Source organism: Spea bombifrons, chromosome 4 (genome assembly GCF_027358695.1).
Source record: "Spea bombifrons isolate aSpeBom1 chromosome 4, aSpeBom1.2.pri, whole genome shotgun sequence".
NCBI lineage: Eukaryota > Metazoa > Chordata > Amphibia > Anura > Pelobatidae > Spea > Spea bombifrons.
In genome coordinates this window covers 99,817,822-99,828,115 of record NC_071090.1, presented here as the reverse complement: position 1 = coordinate 99,828,115, position 10,294 = coordinate 99,817,822, and the positions used below count along the sequence as shown (strand labels likewise).

Here is a 10,294-nt window from a genome sequence, read left to right as displayed (position 1 = left end):
GGAAATAATTGTTTTCCTCTCTCCGTAACCATTACTCGCCGAAGAAAGATTCATTTACCAAGCGAAGGCAAAATGCCAAGGTAATTTTCAGGTTCGGTGCTTTATTTAAAGAATCGGAGAAGTTAGGTGCATTACTTCATAGAGCGTGGTGGTAGCCGAGGTAATGTCGCTAACTCATATAGACAAGTAAAGTGGATGCGAGTCCTCAGAACTTTGCACTGGGCCATCCGTAGTGTCGGGAAATAACACTATAAAGCACCATAGGGTGGTTACACAGGTAGTCTTCTACCAGCCAGTGCTGGTCCTTGGACTTGTAACCCCTAGGTGAGATATGCCAGCTTATTAACAGAGGAGAACATTTCTCAGCAGTGCCTCCGACAATAGTTCAGCTCCCTGTGCAGCCATATTTTACCTACATGGAGCAACTGGTCCTAAAAACATTACTTACTGTGTTATCATGCTAGAGATTTTGGTCCCAGGGATATCAGCCTGCATTGCCCCCGACATGGGGAAAAGGCAAAGTCAAGAAGAAAGGTTGAAGCCTACTTTGACCTTGGTGCTACCAGACAAAAATATTGTACAGTTTCCCCACTTGGCCCTTATCACCTGTCCATTAAACCACAAAATAAAACCATGATTGGCTTTAAGAACTTTCATTGTTGTGCTTTTGCCTCCAGCAGTATTGTTAGGGGCAAAACTGAATTGGGGGCTTGAACATGAGCCCTTTCTCACCCTACCCTGCAGTTGCCGGTGTGACCTGACCTCCCCTCCAGTAGTAACCAGTGGCAACTGGAAAGTCCAACCAAGTTCTTCTTGCAGGTGAATCTCACTGGGTCGGCCCTTCATAATGCATAATATAGCTCTCTATTCACGTTAATGAATAAACTCTACTATTGTACTTTTTACTAAAATTAGAGAATATGGTACATATGCACATTGTTAACAAAGCAGTAGCACTAGCAAGCATACCAATTTGTATTATTCCAATACGTGACCGACAGGACCACTTCAATATCACGTAATTGTGATGCATATCATGATAATAATGCTAATAAAGGATATGCCATATTGCAATAGTATGCCAGTGACATTGTTGGGGTAGAAGTCAGGTAGCCCAGGGCTTTTCTACTTAAGCTATCAATTCAATCAACGGCGCCACTGCGTGAAATCTCTGTAGAAACATGGATTAATTTATGGCAGATAAAACCCGATCTGGCCAATCCGGAGACATTGACATAATCTTTCGGTACATAGAGGATGCCAAAGGCGCTTCTTCGACTTCAAAGAGAACACAGGGGCCGCCACAAATCCCCACTGTGAGCACGATGATTAACAAGATCGAAACGCTGTCCTCTGCAGTCATAATTTATCAATTGGGAACGCCAGAGCCATAGCTAGTGCTCTTGGCCCCTGGGGCAGGATCAGAGGTCCTCTTCCGATATGATGTCATATCCTCTACTGAAAACAGAAGGGGGCACTGGGGTATTGGCACTGGAATGGCTAAAGTGGCACAGCCTGGGGCAGCTCCTCCTCTTGCTCCTTGGAAGTTACCCCATCCATGTATCGGCTGTAGCACAACCAACTCTCAGAAAGAAATACAAAAAACTAAAAACATAAAATAAAATGCTTACAATTTATACTAAATACCTAAAATGACACATGTATAGTGTTGGAGCACCTCTTAAGATCATTAATCATTTAATGATAAACCCCATTAAAAGACAGGAGTCTTCATCAGGGTACTAAGGGGCTGAAACTGGGGGTTTAGTCCTGGAGGAACCATGAGCTGCTATGGGTTTACCATTAGGTCAGGGTGACTCGATGCATGGACCTCGCCACGTTCCTCTGCCACATCGAACCGTATTACATCTACAGAATGCCCGGCTTTGCCATTAGTTTACTGCCATACATTACAGCTTGGAGTGGGCAGAGTATTAACCCTTCAACCAAACGTACTGTTACTCAAATTACAATCATCCATCCCCGAGCTGACCCTGAGGACGTTGCCCATATTATAGACCATCGCAAAGATTCCAACCGGCAGCTCCTGAATTCTGAGAAATTGTCTCAGAACACAATTGGCATTCTGTTCCCCCTAATCTGCTGAATACAATACTTTCACAACTAAAAACATCATTCCTAGAACCTTTAAATGCCCAAACCATTCCCAGAAAGAATTCTTCAATCAAGTCCAATTTTGCCTCATTCATAGCTTTATGCTGGGAATGTTTATTTGTTCTGTGACACAAAAGCCGGCACTGATAGGCTGTATGGTGCATCTATATTGAGTTTATGTGATTAAAGTTTAATGTCCCTGGTGCTGTGTGAGTAATTTATTATACATTCTTCAGAAGCTACAAAAAATAGATAGGACACTTGCCACTTACCTAAGGTAGAAGCTGCAGCCCTGCAGCTGCTGTCCTTCCTCATAGTCTGACGATTCTTATCATTAATTGGCTGCTTGAAGCAACCAATCAGTGGCAGGAAAGTGCTCCGATTAAACTCAATGGGAGATCAACACATACGCAAGGGGACCTTACGGCTGGGGTGTCCTTTTAAATCTTCAAGAAACAGAATAAAATGTCATCTGCTGAGGTTTATTAGCAATTAATGTTCTTCTAGAGAAAAAGTGGATTCATTAAACTAGAACAGGGATTTGCCGTGCAAAATACAGTCATTTAGCAATGTTGAGTGGGGCGGAAAAAAATACTTATAAAGTATATAAAATCTTATAGCATGCTGGACATACTGATTGATGGGTTACCTATAACTTAAAATTTAGTAATGGAAGAAAGCATTAATGCCGCTTCCCGGGTGCTAAATCCGCGCAGGTTCTGCTCCATTAAAAAGGCGGTGTATGGCCGGATGAATATTTATAGGACATTTCCCATGGGACAGGACCTGAGGAAACAGAACAGGCACAATACAGAGTGAATGGGATTAAAAAGCAAGAACGGATAGTATGTTCTGTGCTTTAACCTTTTAGGAGCTGGGGGTTCATAATAAAATAATAAAATCTGTTGAATTAGAAAAAGGATGTTAATCCTCTGGGGATTCTCTCATTTAAAAACGGGTTCATTCATTTTAACGTTATTCTAGATTTGGGTGAAAGTTATATATATGTGTATATATATATACACATAAATGTATACTTTATATATATATATATATATATATAAATGATAAGCTGTGTGTGTATATATATATATATATATATATATATTATATGCTGTGTGTGTGTATATATATATATTATATGCTGTGTATATATATATATATATATATATATATATATATATATATATATACACACACACACATACAGTATGTAACACTAATATACCACTCACAGTGCTCTTAGCCCTTATATCTCCATGTTCTTATGTCACGATAGTTGGCATGTTGCAGTGTATAGGGTGACAGGTGGCAGGAAGGGGTGACAGCCTCCTTTGCCGGCAGATCACGGGTTAATGTCACACTTTCCCCCAGCAATCGGAAGGCATTATGCTCAGTCAGGTGGTCTAAATTGTCGGGAAATCTTGCGGTGGGGGCTTCCTACTTTTTTTTAATGAATGAGTCTTAGCCCTGATTGGCTGGTGGAATGACAGCCCCGATTGGCTGCCGATGTTTCGTGTCGATAAGTCATCTGTATAAAGGTAGAGACCATAACCCACCAACCTGCAGAGAGGATACGGGCAGGCTGAAAGAGAATGGCATACATGGCAAGGGCACTCGGTCTCCTCCTGCTGATCGGTGTGAGTGCCGCCCATGACACGGAGCAGAATGATTCCCTGGGCATCAGGATGGGGAGGATGGCATCACAGTCTTCGGGTAAGGGGGCAGGACGATGGGCAAGGGGCATGTGTTGGTGAAGGGGGTGAGAAATGAATAGTTTAGATGTAGCTCTCTTTTGATCTAGAATGCCCCTAGGGCCACTGGTACCACAGTTTACAGAATGCCTTTAAGTCCAAATAGATAATTTCTATAAGGAATGTAAGCTCTTCAGGCAAGCATGGTTGGGTGATGTATAAGCAGTCTGACTTTTAAATGCTGTGAGAGATCTGTGGAGAGGATTTAGTGACCATCTTGGGGATTACATGTTTTATCCGTCTGTTCTGTCAAACACTTAGTGTAACTCGAATAGGAGCCAGTCCAAGGTACATAGTTTCTCCCTTAGTTATAGCTCTGCTGGGAAGCTAGTCTGTCAACCCACTACTCTTTTGGAATGCTTGCAATTTCTGGTTCAGACATGTTCAGACACCACTCTCCCTTTAGACTGTGCTTGTGTCCTGAGTGATTGCATTTCAGAAGTGGGCTTATGTTTTATTTAATGTAGTGAAAAGGGGGTATCTGGGGAAGGTTGAACCTGTGATCTTTGATGGTGGGTGCGGGGCAGATAATATCATTATTGTCCAATAAAGAAGTTTCATGGGCCGGCCTTCCATCAGCCTGGTATATGATGGACGTATGAGGTCTGTCCAGCTGGGCAATATCTACGACCTACAAGTGGTCTGCATCCCGTTGCGTTCTGCTTAACTATACCTGCGTTTCTCAACAAAAAAAACCCTAGTGTTTGGTTTCAGCCTGGGCTGGTCCTAGTGCCAGGGGACTTAGGCAGATTTCTGGGGTACCTGGGCGGAGGGACTGACCCCAGAGACTAGACCCCACGTGTAGAAGCCTGGTACACATGTGGAGGACATGCAAACAAGATCTAAAAGTATAGAAAGGACACGGCAAGGACTGGTTTGGGTTCAGAAAGGGGCGTTTCGCCTGTAGCACTGTTCAATCTGGGACCGGTCCTGTGCCCAATGTGAACCTTTATTTAATGTGTATTCTTTTTAGTATTGTCCTCCCAGTATTTTCTTGCCAGATGAAATGCCACCAAAGCTTATTGATGGGCCAAGCGCAGAGGCTACCACTTCATCCATCTAAGAATGCTATGAAGTTGGGGTGTTATCCATTTCAATGGCGGAATGTTTGATATCTTCCTGCCCTACGTCCATAGCTTGTACTTTAGCTGTATAAGCGCAAAGTACTCTGTACAGCTCTGTTCTGCCGCAGACTGCCGGGGACTAGGCTTGGAGTAAGGTCCACCTGGTAGCAGCTGGATGTTGAGCACAGCAAATAGGATTATGTCAGGGATGCAGAGCAGCTCCGCAATGCTGCAGCACTCTGGGGCGTCGAGGGGCGGTTTAGTCACCATAGAAACCTCATGTCTCTCTTACACGGTAAAATGTTTCCAATTTGAGAGATTCCACTGGGTTTCTGCTAGATACTAAAGCCATTACTTGGACCCTTGGCACCTGAGGAAGGGCTGGAGGTTCTGGCCCACACTGTCGTCACAGGCACGTAGGAGCATTGCTGCGAGTGCCTGGGGTAGCTTCCTGTCTCTTGCCCCATGGGAGTTATGGTCCTTCTAGATTATCTACTTCACACTCTTTTACGAAGTGTCATCCCCATTCGACCACTGTAGCCAAAGAGCCTCCATTTTGTTCAGAGCCATTCTCAGTCTATCTCAATGTTGGACCTCAGTAAGGTCTCATTCTGACTGATGAAAGAATCAGTGGAGGGTTGGCAACATTCAGCCTGGGGGGCAAATCCAGCCAAGAGGCCCAGTAACAAGTCAGCCCAAAACCCATTTGGAAAAAAAATAAAACATGCACTATCCAGCCCAGGACACAGCTACATAAAGAGAATGCACAACAAATCTGTAAATGGAGGTAAACGAGACAAATAACTATTGCAATTCTCATGATGTTGTCTTTTGCTCTCCCCGCAGTAGAAGTGGTGCGTTGCCTGAATGGAGCTCTGCAGGTGGGTTGTGGAGCTTTTGCCTGCCTGGAAAACTCGACCTGTGACACGGACGGGATGTACGACATCTGCAAGTCATTCCTACACAGTGCGGCCAAGTTCGACACGCAGGTACAGAGACTAATGTATGATAGCAAATAGATCGATAGCATGCGATGGGACTGTAGCAATGCCAATTAGAGTTTTATTCAACCCAGCCTACAGCAATTCCCACTGACATCATGCCTCCATTTTAGACCAAATTTCAAGTTACCCTATTTGCTCGATTATAAGATGAGGTTTTTTTTCAGCGCAAATGCTCTGAAAAATAACCATCGTCTTGCATTCGAGGTTGTCTTCAAAATAGAGGTCTGACTACAAGACTAAGATCCAGATCCCCCGCAGCGCTGCAGGGGACCTGGATCCTCCTCTCTGGTGGCCGGTGGAGGTTTAAGCGATGTGCGCAGACAACCTCCGCTGCTGTCGGCACTTCCTCTGGGAAGCCAGAGAAGCCCCGGCGGAAGTGCTGGCAGCAGCAGCGGATGTTGCCCCACTAGACACCAAGGAATCTGAAGCACGGAGGACAAGTCTAGGGAAGCACTGGTAAGTCGGGGGAGGGTAAGAGTGGCTTATGGGGGGGTATAAGAGCTTTCTGGAGGCAGAGTGGCATATAGGGGGTTAAAAAGAATACCAGGGAGGCACATAGGCATATAGGTGGTTAAAGGGAATATCAGGGAGGCAGAGTGGCATATAGGGCTGTATAAGGCATATCTGGGGCAGAGTGGCACATATGGGGTTAAAAGGCATATCTGGGAGGCAGAGTGACATAAATGGGGTATAAGGCATATCTGGCAGCAGAGTGGCTTATCAGGGAGGCAGAGTGGCATATCTGGGGGGTATAAGGCATTTATGGGGGGTATAAGGCATATCTGGGGGGTATAAGGCATAGCTGAGGGGCAGATGTGCATAATAGGGGGGCAGGTTGGCAAATAAAAGGAAATAAAAACAAAAAATGCATTTTTCTCCGTAATAGTTTTTATTAAATATGAAAAATAGTTTACATGTGAATTAATATTTAGTCGAGCAAATACGGTAAGTTTTGACAGACTCTGGTTTACATTATACTGCCTTCTCACTGTTATGATTTTTGACCTTCAAAAAGTATTTCAACCCCCCAATATAGCATTGTTCAAATAGTATATTGGGGTAGAAACACTGTTTACAGAGCCGACCTTTAATAACACAAGTGTGGTGAGGTACCAGCTCTATAAAATATCTTCTATTTTGACCCAGAGGCGGCCATTGTTGTCGGTCATGTTATATTTTGGATGACCTTCCCTGCTCCAGTACCACACTGAGCTGATTCTTTGTGGCAATGCTAGCGAAGTCTGTTCTTCCATAGTCAGGCTGAGGGATTATTCTAAGATAAGACATCAGGGTGTTTGTCTGGTGCATTGGGCTAAAAAAACAGAGATAGAACCATAGAAATGGCTGAAAATTAAGGTCAACATCAGACTCCTAGAATGTGATCTGATGTGAGTATGAGTACCTGCTTGGGCTCAAACAGCGCGACTACCATTTGCTGCTCTGATCTGGCGTGCTCCGTCTGCAGGGCAAGGTGTTTGTGAAGGAAAGCCTGAAGTGTCTGGTGAATGGTATAACCACCAAGATGTTCCTGGCCATGCGCCGCTGCTCCAGTCTGCAGAGACTGATCTCCGACGTGCAGGAGGAATGTTACGCCAAGCTGGATATCTGCTCGGTGGCTCGTTACAACCCGGACGCAATCACGGAGGTCGTACATCTGCCACATCTCTTTCCCAACAGGTGAGGACTGGTTTGGCCCCGTGATTCAAACTCTACATCCCTGGAAACGACACCAGAAACGAGCTTGGCGGTTTACAATAAATCCCGCTTTTATTTTGCTTTTCCTTAGAATTGTGCATTTTTATGTTCATTGAAACTATTAACTTTAACGACGCCGCCTTATTAAGCGATCAAAAGTCTAGACGTTTTGTACTGTCCTCAAAACCTAGTCACCGGTTTATTCCAGGCTATTTCGTTCAGTCGCCGCAGTGTGGCTTCAGAGCTCTTTCTTTGGTGCCAACACCGGCTGATACCAGGAAGAGCTCTGCGGGATTTGCAATTGGAATTATTTTACCAGAAGCTGCAATTAAGTTAATTAAATAATCCCGGGGGTTTCTAAGGGATTCTCGCCTAGCTTTTGTTTTAATTGCTTTAATATAACCTCTTCTAGTGATGGCTGCCACCTTTCTGGTGCAAGTGACATGCGTCCGGCGTTATATGGCACTCCTGGTACCTCTAACTAGATAGTAACCATGTCTTCTGACACAGATATTACAACAAGCTTCTCCGGAGCCTCCTGGAGTGTGACGATGACACCGTGTCGGCTGTGAAGAGCCGTCTGATGGATCACATAGGGCCCAACCTCGCCAGCCTGTTCAAAGCGCTGCAAAGCGACAAGTGCCTCCATATTCAACCCAAGGCGGATTTCAACCGCAAGAGGAACCTAGACCCGCAGACGCTGCGGATCTACCTTGGCGGGCTTCGCAGCGAGAGCTCGGGTCCAATCGCGTACAACCGGGACTCCTTGGAACTGGACTAACCCCCAGGAACCACCAGAACTGGGAGAACGACCTAGAACTTTATACAAACTCCCCCTTTTGTAAGCGATTGGCCAATTCAGTGCTTCTAAAAAACAAGAACAGATAACATTCCTTTCTAGATATGTTTTAGAATACATATAATTTAGTGCATATTTATCATTAAACTTAATTTTATTTTCCATGTTTTATTTCCATGGCTGATACCTAACTTTCAAAGGCAGCTTTATCCCAAATCCCCCTACTGGCCAATAATATTTATTTTAAGCTATTCACCTGTGTTCAAGCAGCTGTGTTCTTCAGGTGGCTTGATTATGGTACTCAGGTGAAACATTGTTCTTATTTTATTTGTATTTATTATTTTTATTTAAAAAAACAAACACTTTCTCTATATTTATGTATTTCCCCTTAAAATCAAGTTTAATAACAGTTGTGATGATGTTGAGACTTAACTGTAAAAGTGTATCCAAAAAAAGTAGTGTCATAGATACCTCATTTAAAATGTGTCCTACCGTCTGCCTTTTATTGTATCTTTTACTATTGCCTGGTGTATGTATGTATCTTTTCTAAATATGATGTTTTGTTGAGGTAGCCATCATCTTTAACAGCCATCATTATATATCACTGTACAAGTAATCATCATTTCTGCTCCTAACGATGGGTTCGATTTTATTACCTGTTTCCCTGGTATTTAATTATTAGAAATTTAATTCAGATAAAAGAACCGGGTATTACACTGAAGAATTACTGCTTATCATGTTTTATATATATATATATATATATATATATATATATATATATATTTAAATGTCAACTATACATATTATTATTATTTCAGCCTTGGTGTGTCCCTTTAAATTTAGTTAAGCCTGACATGTTAAAAGCTTACTTTGGCTTACCTAATAAAATACATTTAACAGAATAATTAGATGCCTCCTTATTGTTGAAATCTAGATTAGTTTTATCCCTGATTGCTGAAATGTGTAACTCTCTTGGATTAGTAAATGAACCAAAGGACTCTATACCTGTGTTCTGTCTCAACCCCAATTTTACATTTTACTCTATCTGCCACAAGGGGGCAGTGTTGTAATTCTGCATTAATATTTTTTTTTCTTGATGTAAAACATTACTCTTCTTGATTAATTGCCAGGATTTGGCTTTTGTGTCGCCTATCATAAACGCCTATAATTTTCTGTCTGTCGTTGAGCCCCACACAGACAGACTTGTCACTGGTTCTGGAGTCAGACCTTGCGTCTGAAGCAGACAATAGCAGAGAATGTTACATCATTTATCTTAAGTCGCATTTCATGGTGAAGCCTGCCAGGTCTTACAAACACGACTGGCTTCCACCGGCAGCGCATGTCAGGGAAGAAGAACTTGCTTCACCTCAGTGGCAGATCACACTAAACTCTGCAAATGTCTGTCTGTAAATTCACTAATTGGGGAGTTTAGGGCTGTTGGATTCCCAGTAAATTAATAGTTTTTTTTATCGCTATGAGGCCCAAAAGTTCTGTGATAAACACCTCCCTAGCATGACTGCATAGAAAGGCTATTGGATATTCCTGATGGCTTAATTAAGCATTTTTGCCCCAGAATCGCTCTATAAATGTTGCTCATCAGAGTCTATTTACTGAAGCTAGAGCTCACATACATATTTTCCTGCAACTCAAACCTTAATCAGTTCTTCATGTCATCTTAGATTCACAATAGCTTTATGTCTATCCCATGCATGTTTAAATCCCATCACTGTATTAATCTCTACCACCTCTGCTGTGAGACTGTTCAACTCAACTACCACCCGCTCAATAACGTAAAACTTCCTTACATTACATCTAGGTTGGCAGGAGGATTCTGGCTTCTTAGAAGGGTTTGGGTATTAGACA

General features: G+C 43.0%; 1 protein-coding gene across 1 annotated transcript; it reads left to right on the top strand.

Moving 5' to 3' along the window:
• The first annotated feature begins 3,704 nt into the window (after positions 1 to 3,704).
• Positions 3,705 to 8,513, top strand: STC1 (stanniocalcin 1). The gene is made up of 4 exons (XM_053464500.1): positions 3,705 to 3,831; positions 5,780 to 5,922; positions 7,403 to 7,614; positions 8,143 to 8,513. The coding sequence occupies exons 1-4, from the start codon at positions 3,711 to 3,713 to the stop codon at positions 8,411 to 8,413; spliced, it is 747 nt and encodes a 248-aa protein (XP_053320475.1). The 5' UTR covers positions 3,705 to 3,710; the 3' UTR covers positions 8,414 to 8,513.
• Positions 8,514 to 10,294: the final 1,781 nt, after the last annotated feature.

What these genes read in the sequence shown, in the direction of transcription:
- STC1 (XM_053464500.1), top strand. Translation starts at nt 3,711, where the DNA reads ATGGCATACATGGCAAGGGCACTCGGTCTCCTCCTGCTGATCGGTGTG. An exon ending in CGGCCAAGTTCGACACGCAG is followed by an intron (nt 5,923 to 7,402) that starts GTACAGAGACTA and finishes CTCCGTCTGCAG; the next exon opens with GGCAAGGTGTTTGTGAAGGA. An exon ending in CCACATCTCTTTCCCAACAG is followed by an intron (nt 7,615 to 8,142) that starts GTGAGGACTGGT and finishes CTTCTGACACAG; the next exon opens with ATATTACAACAAGCTTCTCC.